This window comes from Marmota flaviventris, chromosome 5, assembly GCF_047511675.1.
Source record: "Marmota flaviventris isolate mMarFla1 chromosome 5, mMarFla1.hap1, whole genome shotgun sequence".
Classification (NCBI taxonomy): Eukaryota; Metazoa; Chordata; class Mammalia; order Rodentia; family Sciuridae; genus Marmota; species Marmota flaviventris.
In genome coordinates this window covers 49190369-49211825 of record NC_092502.1, presented here as the reverse complement: position 1 = coordinate 49211825, position 21457 = coordinate 49190369, and the positions used below count along the sequence as shown (strand labels likewise).

General features: G+C 41.0%; 1 protein-coding gene across 1 annotated transcript in view; it reads right to left on the bottom strand.

Annotated features, from left to right (window-relative positions):
• Positions 1–18856, bottom strand: part of Tnfaip8 (TNF alpha induced protein 8) — a 110951-nt gene extending 92095 nt beyond the window's left edge. The window contains exon 1 of the mRNA XM_027941035.2: positions 18728–18856. Within this exon, the coding sequence (XP_027796836.1) occupies position 18728 (1 nt within the window). The 5' untranslated portion in view covers positions 18729–18856. The remainder of the gene's footprint in view (positions 1–18727) is intronic.
• Positions 18857–21457: the final 2601 nt, after the last annotated feature.

Below are 21457 nucleotides of genomic sequence, written 5' to 3'. Positions count from 1 at the left end.
TCTAAGGAAAGTTCTTACTTTTATTAGTGTCAAACTAAAATAATCCCTTAAAGTAAAAACGAAATTTAAGCAATCATAAAAATGAAGTCACTCATTAATGCATATTTACTGAGAACATGAGTAAAAAGATGCATTCTAAAGAAAACCAAAACTTCATTATTTACCTCACAGAATCAGACCAGTGGTTGGTTGCCAGGGCTTGGTTGGAGGGTGTGGGGAATGGGCAGAGATTGGTTAGAGGGCACAAACCTTCAGGTATAAGATGAAAAGTTCTGAGGATTTTATGTACAGCTGGAGTGAATATAGTTAATAATACTGTATTATTGACTTCAAATTTAAAGGACAGCAGGTCTTAAGTGTTCTCACCACATTACACAAACAGTAACTATCTGTGGTGAAGGGTGTGTACTTAATTTGAACACGGCAACCACCACCCAATGTATACATATACCAAATCATCACGTTTACACTGTATATATACATATAAGAATTGTATGCAATTCTTATTTGCCAATGATACCTCAATAAAGCTGGAAAAACAAAAACAACCTTAGTTACTGCCCACAGGAAGTTATTCAGGTAGGACACAGTGCAACTAAGGCAGAAAGTTATGGACGTCAAGACAGGGAGCTGGAAGGAGTTCTTCAAAACTCTGAAGAGCAAGAGAGCACATCTGGGCTCGGAAGGGTTTAATGAGGATGCAGCATCTGAACCAGCTCTGGAAGGACAGCTGAGGTCCAGCACAAGTAAGCGAGAGAGACATCTCACCTGAGTGAGGTATATATACCCAGGCAGAGAAGAATGGGTGTGTCCTGGCTGGTTTGATGGGTTTAGCAATGGGAACCAAAGGAAACAAGCAGAGGAAGAGGGATGGGATCAGACCCAGCTCTGGAAATGGACAGAAGGCTGAGGGCAAGTGAGCAAATATTGTCCTTTGGGCCTCTCCAAGGAGCCTTGTGTTTGTTGTTCTATTTGATCCTGACAGGTTGCTCTACCAGTGAGAAGACTGAGACTTGGAGAGTCAAATGCAGTTTCTGATAGATGCACAGTACACCTCTGCATCCCTACACCAGCACTGTACCTGGTGCATGGCAGACTTCCATGACCACTATGCAGAATAACAAACCAATAGGACATGCCACACTCTCTGTTCACCCTGCCATACTGCTCCTCAAGGCTTTAGTGTTGGGGATCGAACCCAGGGCCTCACACATACGTAGGCAAGCACTCTACACTGAACTACATCCCCAGCTGTCCTCAGGGCTTTTTAAATAGACATTGGGGATCGATCCACTGACTATTCTGGGATAGAAGAATGTACTCATCAAAGAGCTGTGTTCTGTAAAGAGGGCACTATAAAGCCCAGGAGTGTAAAGTGGGGAGTTCTAATATTGGGAGCCTGCAGTGTTTATATATGCTTTGCCTTTTCTCAGCATGCTATTTTTATACAGATTTTTCCAAGGAAGTATTAGAATGTCTCAAAACCGCAACTGAAATCTAAATTCCCTCCTTTGCCAAATATATTTTTATTATGAAATTTAAGAACTGCAGATAATATAATATAGAATGAAAATATAAACTCCTTTCCCCTTTTCCAACTCATAGTACCACTACTAACAGTATATTGTTCATTCTTCAAAAAAAAAAATGCTTATGCACTCATCAAAATATAATATGCCCTTTTAATGTAATGAGATCATTATTTAGTTTTTCAACTTAATCTCTCTTGGAGATCATTCCAAATCAGTGTACAGAGACCAACTTTGTTCTAAAGTTGCATAGCATTTCACTTCAAGGAAACACCATTCTATATATAAGCATAATTGTATATATATATATAAGCAGTTGATGTATATTTTAAGTCATTTAGAGGTTTTGTTCCTTTTTTTTTGTTTTGTTTTGTTTTTTCCTTCAGTCCTTCAAACTCAGGGCCTCATATATACACAGCAAGTGCTATACTACTGAAATATACCCCCAGCCATTGCTCATCCTGAAAAATGAATTCACTTGTGGTCACTTGTATCTGCTTCTTGGATATTGTCACAGATGGCTAAGACATAATTTAGCAAGATTTCCTCATATGTAAGTATAGCTAACCGTCACTTAGCAATGAAGGGGAACACAAAGATAGTTCTAAAAATAAATCATTCACAGGAGTATCTCAGGATGTTTTGTAGTCCCGGGGCCTCCTGGGGAGACTCAGGACCAGAGTTCTGGCTTCCCACACCAACCCCTTGTGCAGAATTCGTCAGTCACACTGAGGTAGAATAGCTTTCCTTCCAAGGGGACCCAGGGTACTACTCTCTGGTTCTGCCAGTGACTTTAGCCTCCCATGGTTTCTATGCTTAAAACAATAATGAAAAGTACAGGTTATAAATATCAGAACCATTGAATTCAGAGCTGGAAAGGATTAGAGATTATCTAGTTCATATCTCATATTTCTTAGATATAGAAATTCTGGCCCAGAGGGGCTGAACATCTCAGCAAGATTACCCAGCTTGTCACTGGACAGCCATTTTGTACACAACTGTCCATGGCCTTTCCAATTACAAAGTACCAAAAGAAGAAAAAAAAAAAAAAAGAAAGAAAGGAAAAAACTCTGAGAACATATGTAGAAATAGTATAGATAGTAAGAAATTCAAAACCCTTATTTTTAGATACTTTGAAATTCTTTCTCTACCAAATTAGAATGCCTAACAAGTTTTATAATTGGCACATTTGTTTCACGCCACTTTTCCTATCCTTTTGTTGAGGTGATAACAAGCAAGTATGGGTAACATTGCTGACTTGTTATCAGCAAGATTTGCCACTCTTAAGTTGTCTGCAGCCCTGCCAATGAGTTTGCAAGCCTGGGGCTACTGAGGCTGTGAGATTTCCCAGCTCCATCTGTATTACTCCCCCTCCCTGCCCATTCATGCTGCAGGGTCTAAATCAGGGATTTTGTGCAGCTCTGAGGAAAGTCTGTTCAAGAGCTAAATCTTACAGAGGAAGTCAGCTTTGCCTCTAACCCCTGGAGCTCATCTGTTTCATACCTATAGAAAGCACCTGCCCATTGGCTGGATAAAGTTAGAGATAGTTTCTGCAAGAGGAAGTACAGCACTATGGTGAAGAACCAATAGATTTGAATTTCAGATTTGCCTCTGACCTTAGGTAACAACTAAGGCTCTTAGGGTCTGTTTCCTCATCTTTAAAATGGGGATAGCAATGCTTAGGGTCTGTTTCCTCATCTTGAAAATAGGGATAGCAATGCTAAAATCTATTTAAACTGTTATTGACGAGTTTGGCAATGTGTATAGAGGCCTTAGTACAGTGCCTGGCACATATTAGTGCATAATAAATACTGAGTCGCTATGAACACATGTCGTTCTTGCACAGGCAAAGCAGAGGCAAAAGGCAAAAATCTGGGCAGCTGATAACAGGAAAAATAGAAAAAATCTTCAGTATGACTTCTGCAGAATTAATAAAAACAGAATTTAAAAAAAACGATTACAGTTTGTTTAGATTGAGGTCTGAATCAGATCTGGGGAAAAACTCGCCTGGGTGGGTCAGGCTCCTGAGCTGCCTCCCACAGTCCTAGCCACCAGCCATGGGCACACAGAGCCCCACTCCACAGCTCCTTCCTCAGTGCACTAACCAGGAACAGGAAAGTGGGGCATCAGTGCAAGTTCTCAAGTCACAGTGGCTTTTCCACATCTCCACCTCCCTGTTATAAGTGAGATCTCCCTGGTGCAATTAAGATTATGAGGTTCCCTTTTCTTGATTCTTGAATTAAGGGATCACTTCAGCATTCACATCCATCAGGTAAGATCCATGATTCCATCACTTCTTGATTATTCTCATTGTTACTTCTGTAGGTTGAATGTTTTTAAAAGCTACTTATCATTAGACTGGTTTTTGTTTCCTGTTATTACATGTGATGGGTACTCAAACGGAAGAAAGAAAAAGGTCTACATGGCCCACAGGCCAGGACCTAACAGGCAGAACCAGGTCAACAACACTCACTGAACTAGTGCAAGTCAGGCGTGCAACCTGGCAGCCCAAGGTTGCACCCGTGAGGCGAATGAGATACAGACATTCAGAGGCCACCAACTCATCAGTCCAAAGAATCAGAGTAGGTAAATGAAGTTTGCCACTGACCAGGGCAATACAAGAGGGAGGAACAGAGACTGGCCAAATTGGCACAGGTCCTACTGACATTTAAATTTTAAAAGCTAAACACAGTGTGTAAGTGGAACAAAATGCATCTGGGCCAAAGGTCCCCATTTTGTAATACTTGCCATAGGTTCTGACAGCCAAGCAACAAGCAAAAAGATCAGCCACGAAAGGAGAGGACAGGGGCAACAAGGGTCTGTCTGAGAAGGCATCCAATGACACAGCAGTGTTCAGAAAAGAAAGGTCACACAAAGACCAAGTTCTGGGCCCTAAAACCCGGGAGGTAAGAGGCAAAAGTACGGACAAAGGGACAGCAAATAGGCACAGGCACCCCACTGGTATTCACCATGGTATGGAATGTTCTGGAGGAGTGATGGGTTCCCTATGTGCAAGTCCTGAAAATACACTAAAAATTCTGGCAAGCTGACAGTGAGCCCACAGGACAACCCAGGACCCATGGATGCTGCACCCACACACCTGCTCAGGGAAGAGATGGCCTCAGTGAGCACAGCTATGTCTGAGGCAAAAGCCTTGACCAATGGAAGAAGAGTGAAAAGGGATGGGGCAGTTCCTGACCGGCTAATGAGGAAAGGAAAAAAGCCCTCATCCTCCCACAACAAAAATAAGCATATATTTAGTGCTAGGTACACTTTACAAGGTTCAGCTGTGTTTACAAAGATAAAAAAACAAAAAAGCTAGTTACTGAGAGTACGTGGCTCATTCCGGGTTAACAGGAAGAAGAGATTATTTAGTACCAGGACTGACCATAATAAACTCAGAATTGATAACGTAGTCACTTGCTAATTCAAGTATTGGAAGGCTAGGTATACAGCAGATTGAATATAACAGATACAGAGTCGATTCTCTCAAAAGTGCTGAGTAGATCATATAGATGGAAATAAAATGAGATAGTCATCATCAGACCTTTTGACAACAACACTTTATGTCAAAAGAAAATGGAGGGACTGGGGTTGTAGCTCAGTGGTAGAACACTTGCCTAGCATGTATGAGGCACTGGGTTTGAGCCTCAGCATCACATAAAAATAAATAAATAAAACAAAGGTATTATGTCCATCTACAACTAAAAAAAAATTTAAAAGAAAATAGAGTAACATTGAAAATTCTCAAGGAAAGAAACGTGAGCTAAAGGTTTTTATATCTAAAAAAAAACAAAACAAAAAAAAACCTGGCTTTAATTATAAAGGTCACAAATATAATCAAGAAATTAGGGGGGCCGGAGTTGTGGCTCAGTGGTAGAGCACTTGCCTGGCATGCACGAGGCACTGGGTTCCATCCCAGAAACCACATAAAAATAAAAGCAAATAAAATAAAGATATTGTGTCCATCTACAACTAATACACACACACACACACACACTGTATAAAGAAATTAGGGAACATTATTTCCATGACTCCAACTTACTAGATATACTAGAGAAAGAGCTTTAATTGAAATCTCTAGAGTCACTGACATGAAGACTGGTGATAAGTGTGATGCAGACAGCTATTTGTAGAAATAAAACTAAGTGAATATTAAAGGGTAGATACTTCAGTAAGTAATGGCTGTCTGATCTGACAATGTAGATAGGATCAACCATAAAAAAAAAAAAAAACTGGGGAAGAATGAGTATGGCATACGCCAAAACAATTACTTGTACTGTTTTTCAGTAGTCACAGCTAGTAATTATAGTATTTATGTTGTTATTCAGAAACTGTTGTATGTGTAACATGGGACAACCAAATGGGTAATTATATGACTGCCATTTTCTCTCTTCTATGACTTAAAAACCCAGGATTCTAAGCATGGGAGAAAGGAAATGGAAAAGTATATATAAGAGATTAAATAAAAACTCTGTAGTCTTGAAATTGAATCAGATATATCAATATGAACTCAAGAAGTACTGTATCTTTACAAGAGTGTATGTGTTTGTATATAAATGTGTCTATTTTTCCCAGCTGTGACCGGTGAAAAGGACTGCAAAGAATAGCCATTGCAGTGAATGAGCATCCCTAGTGCCTAGATTACGGTACTGAAATACCATTTCTCACTAAAGAAACAAGAGGTTCTTGGAGAAATGGCTAGTTCCTGGTCTGGGCGGGAGATGTACAAGATAAGCCGGGATCACCTTAACATAACCAAATAGCAGGAAGTTGTCAAGATTACTAAGGTCATGTCCCAAGACCTCAGGAACCAAGTAGAAGAGGCTCCCACTGGTCCATCAGCCAAGGATGGAATAATTTGAATCTTAATAAAAATCAAAATTTCCATGGGTTGCAACCCACCAAAAATATTCAATTCCATAAACTCATAATGATTTTTTAAAAAAGCAAAGAAAAACAACTCTAATGATCAACCTTCTGAGAATGACAGGAAATCAATTTTTGTAAGCTAAGTAAATCAAAGGAAATAAACGTGTATATTGCTTTTCCTGTGTGAACTGTACCACATGACCTCTGTGAGTCCACAGGACAACCTGGGACCCGTTGGTGCTGCACCCACACACCTGCTCAGGGGGCGAGCCTGCCCCAGTGAGCAGAACTGTGACTGAAGCAAAAATCTCAACCTAATAGGAGAAGAGTCAAAAGGGATCAGGCAATTCCTAACAGGCTAATAAGGAAAGGGAAAAAAGTCCACATCAAATAACAAATAAAAGGACGGTCAAGCCTTGTAAAATTATTCCAGCTAACCAATAAAATTAAAATGACAGAATTTGAATATCACCATTCTGCAATCCCGGATGAATTCACAGACCTAGACACCGAAGATGAACAGCTTGCTTACCTCAAAAAAGAGCAGAAAAACCAGGCCTCATGCCTTCCAGCGAAAAAACATACCAGTACCTAAAATCTTGCCAAAGGGATAGGACCTGAGTCTGATCAACCTCTAGATCCAGATACAGGAGACAAAGAGCAAAGGAACAGGTGGAGCTTTGCCAAGAGCATGCCTCTTATCATCAAGACTGTGGGAAACTCTACAGATCAGAGTCCAGGTCATTCCTCAAATAATCTGCATTGTTTCTTTCTTTCTTTCTTTTCTTTTCTTTTTTTTAAGAAAAGAAGGTGGTAAGGGAATATGTAGAGTAAAAGACACATTATGTTTTTTGTTTTATTTTTTAAAATGAACAAGACTAAACTATAGTGGGTTAGGTTATGCACTTGGGGCATAAAAATCATAAACAGATGCAAGGACTGATTACTATAAAAGTCAGATGGTGTTCAGTTTTGTGAGGACAGAGGGAAATGTGATTGGAAGGGGCCAAGGGGCTTGGGGAGGCGGGGGCAAGTAAAGTTCTATCTCCTGACCTCAGTGCTATCATTGTGGGTTTTGCCTTGTAATAATTCACATTTATTCATGTGGATTTTTTATATTTGTGTTTTACTTTATAATAAAAAGGTTTTAAAAAGGTGTTAAATTCTAGGCTTGTCAGCACAACAATAGGCAACGGATAGAAAGAACTGCCATATATTGGATAGAGTAGCTTCAGGATCCAGCAGAATCCGCCAGGAGCCAGCATCTTCTGGATTCTGTTTCAATGTCCTTCTTGTGTTGAAGGGAAATGATTTCATATGCAGTTTGGGTTAAAACTTAACACAACATTTCAACATATTTTCAGAGGCATATAACAAATAATATCCATAATATCTCAAGGGTAATCTCAATTCAAAATTACCACCTCTTGGACATCTATGGAATTGCAGAAGCTTTTGGGCGTTGGGTGCTCTCACACATAAGATTACATATCTCACACTCAGTGAGATGTGGGGTGACCAGTTCCACACAGCATGTGGTTCATCCTTCTACTGTTGAAATCAACAAATTGTCAAGATTGAAACATGGAGGCAACCTATGGAGTACAACTGGATTGGCTGGAGAAGTAACAGCCTTTGAGAATCCAGAAAATGAGGTGGTCTGTGGCAGTTTTACTGAGGAGCAACACCTTGTAGCTATTCACAGCACAAGTATGAGAGGCGGCTGAGCTGCCAGGGTGTGAATCTCAGGCTGACCAGGCACTCGCAGCAGGATGTTTAATCTCCTCCACTTCAATTCCTCATCTGTAAATGAGGTTTGACAATAGTGCTTTTCTCATAGATCCATTCTGAAGATGAAAATTATGTGTACAAAGCACTTAGCACGGTGCCTGACCCATCATAAGTACTGGATAAGTGTTTGCCTTGATCACTGGGGTGATAAACATTTCCAGAAACAAAAGGAACTCTATTTTATAGACATTTTCTGGGTTTGAACGCGGGATACTTTTTCCAAAGTAAGTAGTACTATTTTTATAAACCCATGATCTTGAACATAAAATTCACTGCCAGTAGTAATTAAGTATATGTGACTTTCAACACCTCCAAACCATTGGGGTTTTTTCGCCTCCCAATTACTATCATGGGTGTTTAGTTTTAATTCCCATAAAACCTGGAATTATTATAATCAGGAATAGTGTGGCCTTAGCAGGCAGCCTCTAGGCATGGAATCCTGGACTAAAGCACATGCTATTTATCTACCCAATAACCACATCCCTCTCCCTTCATGTTAGAGGCACAGCCAGGAGAGGTTCCCACAATAGGGTTCTCCCTCAAGGCCCGCTCCCACTTTCATAGCTTCCCCTAAAGCTGTGACTTGGTGCTAACCAATGAGGTCCACAAAGGTTTCAGGAAAGAATGATCCTCTGATGAAAGGAGATAAATGCAAGAAAACCAATTTATCACTGCCACCTTCTGTGTTCCGCCCTCCACATACATACACACACTTCCTGCCTTTGAATGAGCTTGGTGGGTGCTACCCGTTGCTGAGGAAGCCATTTCCTGCCCATGGGGTGGCAGTTCTACAGATAAAAGGTAACATGCTATGAATGGGAAGGCAACAGGATAGAAAGAACCTGATCCCAGAGGACATAGTTCAAGCCACTGACCCAACCCCAGATTACCCTTCATATAAGATAATTAAATGTCTTTTTGATTTAGACCATTGTTAGTTGGGCATTCTCTTACCTGCATCTAAAGCATCCTGACAGTCACAGAATAAAATGATTCTTCCCAGCTATGGTCTGAATGTATATATCCCTCCAAAATTCCTATGTTAGAATTCAAATCCCACAAAACTGGGATCTTTGGAGAAGTGATTGAGTCACAAGACTCTGCCTCTGGATTCCTGTCCTATAGATAATGCTGAAAGAAGTACCATGCCCTCCCATCTTCCATCTCTTCTGCTATGTGAGGACATATTGTTCATTCCTTTTTGTCCCTTTCTGCCATGTGAGGACATAAAAAAGGTATATTGGAAGCAAAGAACAGCTCACATCAGACACTGAATAGGGCACCTTGATCCTAGATTTTCTAGCTTCCAGAACTGTGACAAATAAATTTTCTTTTCTTGATAAATTACCCAGTGTCAGGTATTTTGTTAGAGCAGCATGAATAGACTAAGCCACTCCCCAAAATTCATATGTTGAAGCCTTACCCTCAGTATCTCAGAATGTAGATACATTTGAAAACAGGACATTTAAAGATATGATTCAGTTAAAATGAGGCCATTCCAGTAGGCCCTATTCCAGTATGTCTGGTGACCTTATAAGAAGAGGAAATTAAGACATGCAGAGACAACAGAGAAGTTGAGAGAATCTGATCTGATCTACAAGAGATATTAAATAAGTTCATGCTGAATGACAAAATAATACCATATGTAAACCTTGGGTCTACATTAAAAATGATGATGAACATGTAGACAAGTTTTATATTGAAGAACATGAGGTGGAGGGGAAAGATGAGCCCCAAATTTAGTTAATAAGTAGGCAAATATAAAAAACTTTTTAACTCCTGTTTTAATTTTCTTCAGAAGGTAATTATTTAAGGCAAAAAATAATAACTGTGATCTGTGCTGGCTACACGTGTAGAATTAACACCAAAAAACCCACAAATAACCCTATTAATAAATGGGCAGATTAATTAAACAGGTGCTTCTCAAAAGAAAAAATACAAATGGCCAACAAATATATTAAAATGTTCTGCATCATTAACACGTAGGGAAATGCAAAACAAAACTACACTGAGATTTCATCTCACACTACTCAGATGGCAGTCATTAAGAATACAAATAATAATAAAAGCTGGAGAGGATATAGACAAAAAGATACACTTTTACACTGTTGGTGAAGCTGTAAATTAGGACAACCACTATGCAAATAAGTATGGAGGCTCCTCAAAAGACTAGGCATGAAACTACCATAGGACCCAACTCTACCACTTCTTAGTATTTGTCATACTACCGTGATATGTGAATATCCACGTTTATAGCAGCACAATTCACAATAGCTAAACTACGGAACTAGTCTAGGTGTCCATCAACGGATGAATGGATAAGAAAATGTGGTGTAGATACACAATGGAGTTTTATTCAGCCATGAAGAAAACTGAAATGTCGTTTGCAGGAAAAGGGATGGAACCAGAAACTATTCTGTTAAGTGAAATAATCCAAACTCAGAAGTTTAAGGGTCATATTTTCTCTCATATATGGAAGCTAGAGAGGGGAGAAAAAAAAAAAACACAGCAGATCTGGTTTCTCTGTGGGAAGTAGTGTCTTCTGAAAATTAAAGGGAAATCAGTAGAGGAAAGTGACCAGGGGTGAGAAGCAAGAGGAAGCGGGGAAGTGCTTGGGGGTGATACTGATCAAATTATATCATTATATTGTGATATGCACAAATACATAACAAATCTCATCATTATGTACAATTATAATGTTCAATTTAAAAAGTGTATAGAAAAAAAAAGAAAAGATATAAACCATAAGACAATCATAATACAAAGGGTATTTTAAATACCCTTTATAAAAGGGACTGTTAAGGACTCAATTGTGTCCCCTCTAGACTCACATATGAAAGTTTCAGCCTCTAGTGCGACTGTGTTTGGAAATAAGCCTTTAATAAAGAGATAATTAAGGTTAAGTGAGGTCACAAGGGTGAGACCCTAATCCAATACGATTGATGCCTAAGAAGAGGGAAAGGCATCAGGGAAGTTCAGACACCGAAAAAAAATTCCTTTGGAGAACACAGAGGGAAAGTGGCCATCTGCAAGCCACCGAGAAACCAGACCTGCTGACATCCTGATCTTGAACTTCCAGCCTCCAAAACTGAAAAATAAGTTCTGTGTTGAAGTCACAGAATCTGTGATATTTCTTTTATAACAGTCCTGACAAACTAAGATACTGATAGACTATTATCATGACTGTACAAATACTAATGGCAACCATAAAAGAGAATCAAACTTTTAAAAAAGACTAGTAAAAGGGTAAAACTAGGAGTGGATATATACTCGCAGGGTACTCAGAATCAAGGCCTGCACTAGCAAGAGTGAGGTGGTTAAATCTCTGGCCCTGCCCTCTGCCTCAATTCCAAAGGGTGACAATGGAAGGCCTGATGTATTGGTCTCTGAGGCAGCAAACCCAGAATATGGGTGGCTATAGAGGAAGGTTGAAGCAAAGACACAAATTTGTCTGTTTTCATATTTCTTGGTCCCTGATCAAATATTTAAGCCTACAGGGGGAGACGCAATAGTTCTACTAAAATTGGTACCATATATCATCGGTAGCAGACCTTTATTATTCATAATTTCCACAACTCCTGTTAGAATGATAAGTTTAAAACCGACCAAAATTTCAGTAGCAGGAAGAAATCCTCAAGAACTGGCACAACCTCTCCTTCCCCACCCCACCCCCGCAAAAAGAAGAAGATGAAGAAGGAGGAAGTTACAGCAAGAAGGAAAAAAAAAATGTGTTTTCCATTTTCCTGTTGTCTACCATTATGAAATGAGAGGGGCACTCTCAGAAGGAGTCAGATTATTCTTGGAGTTTCCAGGACCTCAGGAGAACAGAGCAGCACTGGAGTAGGGAAAAAAGGCCCCTTGGCAACGCCAAGTCTTGGGCTAAGCCTGGGTTCTTCCCAACCTGTGCCATGCTTGAGAAAAGGGTGCCATTCCAGATCAGTAATCTATAGAGCAACCTGAGGTGTCCTCAAGGCAGCTGGAACCCTAGCTTTATAATGTCAGCACTGCCCGTGACTGAAATCTAGATTCTCAACTAAGATTCTTCAATGTTTCCATTTCATGGGCTTTCGATTCCTGGATCTATTTGTGGGATATCACTATTAGTTTCAGTAGTCATTTTTTTGTTGTTGTTCTTGACCTGATTGCTTGTCAACATTTTTCAATGCACTGAAGACCCAGAAAAACCATTCGTTATGTCCCAAATGGGTTCATCAGAGTGCATTTTGTGAGTATGTCTGTACTTTCAAAAGATTTGCTCTTTCTGTTGAAAAAAAAAAAAATTAAAGAAAAAGAAAAAAAAATCCCTACAGTTATCCACTGCCTGAATAAAACTTCTTTATATCACAAGACATGAAAATGTCTCTCAGGCTACAGATTCTAAATTTCTGTGCATTGATCACTTAGGGGGTGAGGTTGGGTGTAGAAATACAGATTCCCAGGCCAGGCCTTTGGTGATACTACAGTAGGTGGGAGCCCAAGAATCTGCACATTTCAAATCAAGCTCCCCAGGTGAATAAATTGTAGTCAGGCTGGAACTTTGCAGCCCCAGATGATCCCTAAAAGACAGCACACTGGACAAATTCAAAGTGTATCACCTTTGTGGCTGCCCAGGTAATCATGTTCTCAAACTGCCCCACCTGGGCAGAGCCTTCCTTCTGGGGAGGCAATAAGAATTACAAGTACACAAGGCAGGGAATTCCCTACTTCCTTAGAAGATCCCCATTTATACCGGTCTCTTACTTTGGCAAATAATAACAGCCATTTCTTCAGATACTATCAGTCATTCCTGGCCATAAAACCAAAGGAGCAAATGGCCAACGTATGTGCAAACAGAGGTCATCAGCGGAAGCTGGGGAGGCTTAAGCTCATTCACCTCTCCCAGTACACTCCATGAGTCACTGGGGGACCTATCTCTTCACTAAAAAGATAAAAGCAGTATTTAACCAAACACTAGTCATCTCCCCCAAAAAACTCTCTCATTTCCTTAAAGAAAGAAGGAAAAATAAAGGAGTCATTTCCTGATTGCAGAATGATGGCATCAGGTACTGGGCTTACCTCTTTAAGATCTGAGTCATCAAAACTTGTCCTGAACTTTGAAATCTGTTGCCAGAACTGTACCTGCATTTCCCCCTAGGGCCATGCCTGGTATGTTGGCATCTGTGTGGGTCTGAACACAGTCAAATGAAAAGCCTAACACAGAACAGCATGAGAGCCATCAGGTCTCCACAGCACACACCACAGCCTCTGTATCCCGCGCCCCCACCTTTTTTTTCTGACAGGTGTGTTATAAGAATCTCATTTTTTTTTTTTTAGTTAGTTTAAATAAGATTGGGAGTGAAAAAGCTTGAGCCAAATGAACTTGTTTTAAAGCAGTAAGAGCCAGGATGGGCCAGCTGGGCTGGTCTCCTCTTCTTTGGCTCCTTTCAAACATTCAAGAATTACTATGTGCCTTGCTGAGTACCATGTCTCCAGAAGAACCGGCTACGGACAACCCTATGGATGCATCCCCACCCCTACCTCCCAGAACACACAACCTCTGGTGAGACTTGCCAGCCCAAGTCTCTTTGTGACACCAAAGGCAGCTGCATGTCTTGGATAATCTGGTTTCATCCATTACCTATTTTAAACATGGGAGCTATGAAGACTCAACCAACTATTCACAGCTTAATTGGAATAGGTCTTTCAAAGTTTCCCTCATGTACAGGGAGGCTTACTGGGTACCACAGCTCTTCTCTGTGTTCAGACACTTAAAACCCAAATGCCCTGTTCTGGCTCATTTATCTCTAGGAGTAGTGGCAGCAGCATTTCCCTTATATAATCATGTGACCCTGCAGCTGGGAATCATTAAAACTGTGTTATATTCAACCTAGTCTCTGGGCTCCTCTGGCATCATTAGAGAAAAAAAAAAAAAAAAGTTCATACTAAAAGCACATATGGTACAAGTTACCACTCTCCCTCTGCTCCACTATACTCAGTGCTAACACCACCTTCTTGTAATGAGACCTATTTGGCCAAATCAGCAAAGTCCACCACTGGCTGGGCACTTTCCACCCACTGACAACAGGAGAGGAATGTTTTGGTTTCATCCACACAGCAATCCTATAATGTAAATAGTCTCCTCAAACTTGAATAAACAGTATCAAAGAGCTGAAGTAGACTGTTCAAAGTCACAGCCAGCCAGTGGTAGCTGAGACATGAGCAGCTGATTTCAGTAAAGTCATCTGAACCCACCTCTTCTTGATCAAAGTCATCTTTATTCTCAATGTTAAGAAAACTTACAAGTGAAAATCTGAAATGAATACCATTCTCTATTAAAGAAAACTAACCTAGTATATACATTCCATGTATGTATTATATGCCAAAATTTATTCTTCTGTCATGTATGACTAAAAATAAATAAAAGAAAGAAAGAAAGAAAAAAAAAAAAGAAAACTAACCTAAATTTGTTCACAAGCCAGCTTGGGGTGAGACCCATTCTTGTGACCTCCTCACACTTCTATTTTTCTTTTTAGTAGAGAAGAGCTATTTGTCTAGTCAGTCTCCAGTCCCTCTACAGAAATACTATCAGACTGGTCTATAACCCTCCTTATTCTGTATTAAAAAAGGGCAATATTGGGCATGGTGGCATACTCCTGTAATCCCAGCTACTCAGGAAGCTGAGGCAGGAGGATCCCAAGTTTGTGTCCAACCTGGGGATGTATCTGGGGATATAGGTTAGTGGTAGAGTGCTTGCCTAGTAATATGTGAACTCTGGGTTCAATCCCATATGAGAAACAAGCAGAGACATCCATCTAGTTTTGCAGCTAGTTCTGAACTTTAGCTACTCTGCTTGTGTACCATAAATGTGCTTCTAGAGAAAAAGCAACTGTTCTCTGAAAGGATGGGATAAGTATTATTTGATTGCTCTGGACAATGATATGTGTAATAAATTTCTCAGGTAGCTTCCATGTCTGATGTGAAAGTCCAAGAAAACAAAATCCTACGGAATAAAGTTTATTGCTGCTACACCACTGATAATTTTAACAGACACCAAAAGAAATATGCTTATTTCAGTTTTTAATTAATGGAAAATAAAAATACTTTGAAAATGGTTCTACCATCCTAAGTAAGCACCTTTCCTTTGTGAAACACAAGGAAATTCCAAATGCATTTTTGCCATTATAAGCTTTTTTGCCAAATGCATTTTTGCCATTATAAGCTTACCTTCAAGGGACCCTTTCATACCATCATTCTTCTTTGTATAAATAACTTGCCCGCTCAGATTCCAGGCCTTCATGTAAATATGAGAAAGTTGTGCAATGCCAGGGACATGGTAGGTGCCCAATAAATACCCACTGCAGGAAGGAATAGTGCTCTCTTCCTGAAAGTTGGATTGGGGAACTGGATGCCTCCAAACTTAAATGACCCCAAATGTAATGGTCTAAGACCATGGGCCAGATTGTTTCTTTGGTGCCTCTTGCCCGTGACATTCTACTAGTATCCACCCTTCACTTTTAACTCATTTCCTCCTTGTCAGGTCAGAAGATAACTAAAAAGCAACTGACTTCCTGATTTACATTTTGGACATTATTTATATTTTGCAACAAGTTTCTCTAATTTTTTTTTTTTTTTTGATCCTCCACAAATCACTCATTTTCAGCTGTTGGGCAGCACCACTGAAAGACAAAAGTCAAGAAACTGCAGTCATTTCAGACTCCAAGCCACAGTCATCAAAACCAGAGATGGTAAGAGCAGGAAGTGAACTCCCAGCTAGAGAGAAACATAAAAGGTGGGGCGTTCAGAGCACCTTTTTGGTATTGGTTGAATTCTTACTGTGTGCATTTGGTATTAAGTGCAGGATGTGGGCAGTATGAGGATGGGTGAGGCAATAAAAGTTAATCTAGCAACATGCAGTGTCTTCCCTTCACTTCCCTTCACGTCCTCATTGCCCAAATCAGTGCCCCTGGTACTGGGGTTCCACTAACACTCCTGTCCTCCTCCCTTTCCCTTCCATAAGGAAACAGGTAGCACTTTCTGGTCACTGTTATTTCTCCCCTACCTCCTGGAAATTACCATATGTTCAATCCCTTCAACTGTACCAAGCAAAAATGAGGAGGGTGGGGAATGGACTACATGCTACATGGTGAGGAGCAAAGCTGGATTCTGAGTACTAATGAAATCTCCAAGAAGAAAAAAGTGTTATTTTCAACTAGGGCTACTTCCAGTAGAAGTAAATTAACTGGATCCATTAACTCTGAGACTGCTGCAGTGCCTGGCACTGGGGTGACTCAACTCCAAAGATTAATTATTTGAAGTTCTCCAAGTCATAAACCATGTAGAAATTTGCTCCTCCCCCAACTTGGCATTTCCTAATGAGTACTGTTTGGATGTAATCGCTTCTCACCACACACCCTTTCCTCCAATTTCAACAGAATGAAAATTGCAAAAAATAAGGCATCACAAAATACTCTCTTCTTGGCCCATGCAGGGTGTCGACCCTGGTTTCTGCCATTCTGCTTAGGATCCAGAACAGCCTGTCCTCATGACATCTCTATACCCAGCTGGAGACTAAGTCTAGCAATGTAATCAGAAATGGAATATTAAGACAATGAAGGTGAGAAGATTCCCAAATCACACAATACTTCTCACTAAATTTAAACTCATCAGAACAAAAGGCATCATAGAGTAAAAATCTCTTAAAGAAAATGTTTAAAATGCCCATTTGTGCATGATTATTATACTTTGGTGGAACCATCTTATATTTGATGACTTATTATTTTTAGATCTTCAGGTAATCCAGAAGAATTTAATAGCTTGTAAAGCCTACATTTGTCAATGCAAAGAGCTTAATGCAAAACATTGAATATCTAAGGTTTTACAGAGAAATAAGAGGTGGTGCACTTCCCTAAACTTTCCTTATTGAAATTAGAGGTTAAAACTCAAAACGTGGGCCATGATTAATGTATATGGAGGAAAATATGCATCCAAAAAATCTACAAAAAAGATAATTATGTTACTAGCTAGAATATTAACAATAAATTGCTGACTTAATTACTCATGACAGATCTAATTAGAAGGTGGCAATAAATGTTTCCAGGTGTTTAATTAAGTGTGATAATTATTTCTTTCTTAAAGAGAGATGGAGTCATATGTTTACATTGCAAAGTATAATGTTTCCTTAGTTAAAACAGTGTGGAAATACTTTTGTGTAACACAGGATTCAAACCAGATAAAAATATCTTCTAAGATAAGCAGCACTTAAAGTGATTTATCAGCTCTTAACTTTTCATATGCCAATGCACAAAGGCTTCTTAAAGACTACCCTGTCTTGGTTATTTCCTTTAGCCACATAGTTTTGTTATACTGATACCTCAGGGAACACTTTCTACTCAAAAATGTCATTTCCCTAGCAGCATCTCTTAAATAAATTCTTGTCAATAAAGTGGGGAAAATGTTATGGGTATTCTATTTTCATGGCAAGAACACAGCAAGAATAAACTGAGATGTGGAAGAACTCAAAGACTATTACAACTAGAACTTAAATGGGACCTGAGAAACCAGGCAATCCTTTTATAGATGAAAGACTAATTTGTAGATTGATTGAAGTACAATACTGTTATGATAGCAAAGCTATCAATTTTTAAAATATGGAAAAATGCCCCCTGCCCAATAAAATTAATTTATGGAGAGTGGAATGATCAGTTTTAAGCAATTTAAACATTTTTGTTTCAACACTGGAAACTGAACTACTGTTCCTTAGTGCTAGGTGTCAGTTGATCTAGAAACATGATGTTGCTGAATCCATGAACATCTTTTAGGCGCTCAAGCCTGGTCAGGCAGATTGGTCTTAAATATCAGCAGCCCGGGGCCCAGAGGGCCTGGGAACTCATCAGGTGTTCTTGCAGCAGGTGCTGAGGGCTGGAATGACACAAGTACGCTCTTGTACACAAACAGACACGTGCACACAACTTGATTCTCCAAAGGAAATCTCCACTGAAAAATCTCAAAGCAAAACTTTGGTCCTTGCCCGTTTTACAATGCAGAATTGGACTACAATCTCAGACCAGCAACTCAGTCTGCAATCTGGGGCATCCTGATAACCCTTGCAATCCGATCTATCCCAGCATGTGCGTTTGGTTACCGAGAGGACGTGACACATAGCGGGAGCCATTCCACAGAAGGAAGGAAGGAATGGCGAGTGGGGCTCAGCGCTGGAGGTGGAAGTTAAGAAGCTGGCCCAATCTGTAAGGGTTCCTAGTCCGGGATCTAGAATTCTCCTTACAACGCAGAAACAGGGTGAAACTCGGGGAAGTTGCGAGGCTGTGCGCTCCTGCACCCACTCTTACGCACACCCACTTACACACACTCGCTCCTACGCATCCACTCTCTCCCACTCTCTCTCCGGAAACTCTCAGTGGACTGGAAGCGCGACCCCAGGAACACTTTTTAAAGTTCCTAAATGCCGACTGCTTTATTTGTTTATTTATTTTAACCCCAGCGATCGGGAGAGCCCAGGAGGGGGACACGCGGGTTGGGCGCTCCCGGGAGGCACTTACTCGGAGGACGGGGCGCGGCGGCGCCGGACGCTGAGATGCGAGGTGGGCGGTCTGGCGATGGGGACTCCCCTAGTCGCTGCACTGCTCGCGCGCGCCTGCGGACCTTAACAACCAAACGCGGGCCACAGCGGGCGGGAGAAGAGGAGCCAGGGGCCGGGGGCGGGGCGAGGAGGAGGAGACCAGGGGCGTGGCGGGCCGGGCCGGGGAGGAGTCCGGGAGCTGGGGGCGGAGCGCGACTGGCAGGGGCGGAGGGGCGGAGCTGGTCGGGAGGGTGGGACGGGAAGGAGGAGCCGAGGGCTGCCGCGGGGCGGGGAGAGACGGCTGGAAGTGGTCCCTCGGGGGAGAGCGCACGGGTCAGCCGCCAGGACCCTCCCTGTACCGGATCAGGGAGGCACAGACTTCTGGGCGCTAGGGGTCAGGACTTGTTGGAAGATAACACAGGAAAGTTGCTATCCCTTAGGCCTCTCGGATTCCGCGTCAGTTGTAAAAGAGAGATAGCAACCAAGTGGCGATGAAATGGTTTAGTGGGACTCTACTTACTTGCATCTTTCCTGGCAAATAACAGTGTACCTGAATGTTAGCGTCTGCTGCCATTGTTATTATTATGATGAAGATCCGAGAAAGTCCCTAAATGCTATCTGCTTTTATATATTTGTTTGTTTTCGGCCTCTAATGGCCTGAAGTCTACCCAGAGATAGCCAAAGCGCTCCGGATTCATGGATTCCATTAGGGAAGGATGCCAGGCTTCCTCACGCAGCCAAAGGCTCATGGGTTCTTGGAAAGCCAGCAGATGTCAACCACCCTGCGAACCTCACTGTGATGATCCTTACCTAAGGAACCAGGGTTCTCCAGATCCAGAGAGACCACAAGGATGAGACAGAATCTGGGCTTCCTTCCGTTCAAGAGCCCTTACCCTAGCACCTATTTACATGGGCGACGGAACTTTGTGGGAGTTAAGTTGAATCCATCGTACTAAAAACATTAATTACACACCTGCTATGTGGTATCTGTATGCAGGAATCTGAGGAAATGGCAGAGCCTGTCTGGGAGACAGGAAAGTTAGCCCTGGATAGGTGGAATAGACAAAGTCACAACACATCTAGGTTTAATACCAAAGATAGGACCATACACAAAGTATGGGATATTTTAAAAGATGACAATGTCCTGTGATTATAGATATAGGGAGAAGGTGCCAGAGAGATTCTCCTGGAGAGGGTGAATTTGGAAGAAGGATTGGGAGCTTACAAACAGCTACAGGTAGAGAAAAGTCATAGTAAACATTTCCCAGCACTAAGAAGGATTGGAGAAGTGGAGTGCTTGTTGGAATGAAGCTTAAACAGTAGAACAGAACCAAACCCAAGGGCTTTCTTCTTATAGGAGCTAAGGACATTAATTTGATCTTTGGTTGAGAGGAAAACAGAAGGCTTATAAGCATGGGAGATGTATCAAATGTTGTTTTAGAAAGGCTAATTTGGAACCAACACAGAAGATCCCAAGGCCAGTTAAGTATTTTAGAAATTATGGAAATATGTCAGGGTGAGCTACTTGGGTGGGCAGAATAAAGACCCCCTGAAAGATGTTCATTCCCTAATCCCCAAATCTTGTGACCCTGTTAACATGGCAAAAGGCATTTTGCAGGTGTGATTAAGGTTAAGGCTGTTCAGATGGGAATATTACCTTGGATTATTTAAGTGGGCCCTGTCCCCTAAAGTGGAAGCCTGGTGGGACAGAGAGATTCAAAGTGTGGCAGGGACTCAACCTGGGCCTCTAGAAGTTAGGAATGGGCCTCCACTAACAGCCAAAAACAACAACAAAAGGAATCTCAATCCTACAAGAATTGAATTCCTCAACCACAAGAATTGAATCCCACCAATAACCCAAGTGAAATGGACCTTCCCTGGGAGCCTCCAGGAAGAAACTCAGTTCTCCTGACAATTTTATCCTAGAGAGACCAGCACTGGACTTATGACCATGGAACTATAAAATTTGTGTTATTTTAAAAACCTAAATTTGTGGTGATTTGTTATAGTAGTAATAGGAAACTAATACAGATGCTGAGAGGCTAAATTAAGTGGAAGGAAAGAAGATGGATTTAAGATGTAACAACGGTTACTGATGGAGTGGGGGCCAGGGGAGTCATCTAGGTTCTTTTCAAGGTTTCTGGATTGGCAGATATCATCAGTGGTGCCACCCTGAGGAGGGAGGAACAAAGACAGATACTTTCTAAACACCTCTGGAGTCTATCAGTGATGCAATTAAATCAGGATTGAAAGGGTTTGTGCATTCCCAGCACAAATAATTAAAACCATCTCTGAATTCTCGTGAGGATATTTGTCAACACTAATTGAGAGTTATAGCAATGGATCTGCCCAGTGTAAGCTGAGTGACTGTGGACAAAACACAATGACTTAAAGATACCTGGCTGCTTCTGTGTGAGACAGAAGGAGCCCTATGTGCATGATTGTTGTGACTCACCCAGGATGTCCGATTGTCTGAAAACTCAGTTCTAGTAATTTTCACTATGGTTTGACTTCAGTCTCCTTTTTCCCCAGTAGTGCCACCCTGAGGAGGCAGGAACAAAGACAAATACTTTCTAAACATCTCTGGAGTCTACAGTGATGCAATTAAACTAGGAATAAAGTATTTGTGCATTTCCAGCGTCCCCTCCCCCAAATAATTAGAAACCATCTCTGAATGCCTAAAAGTGAGGATATTTGTCAATACCTTATC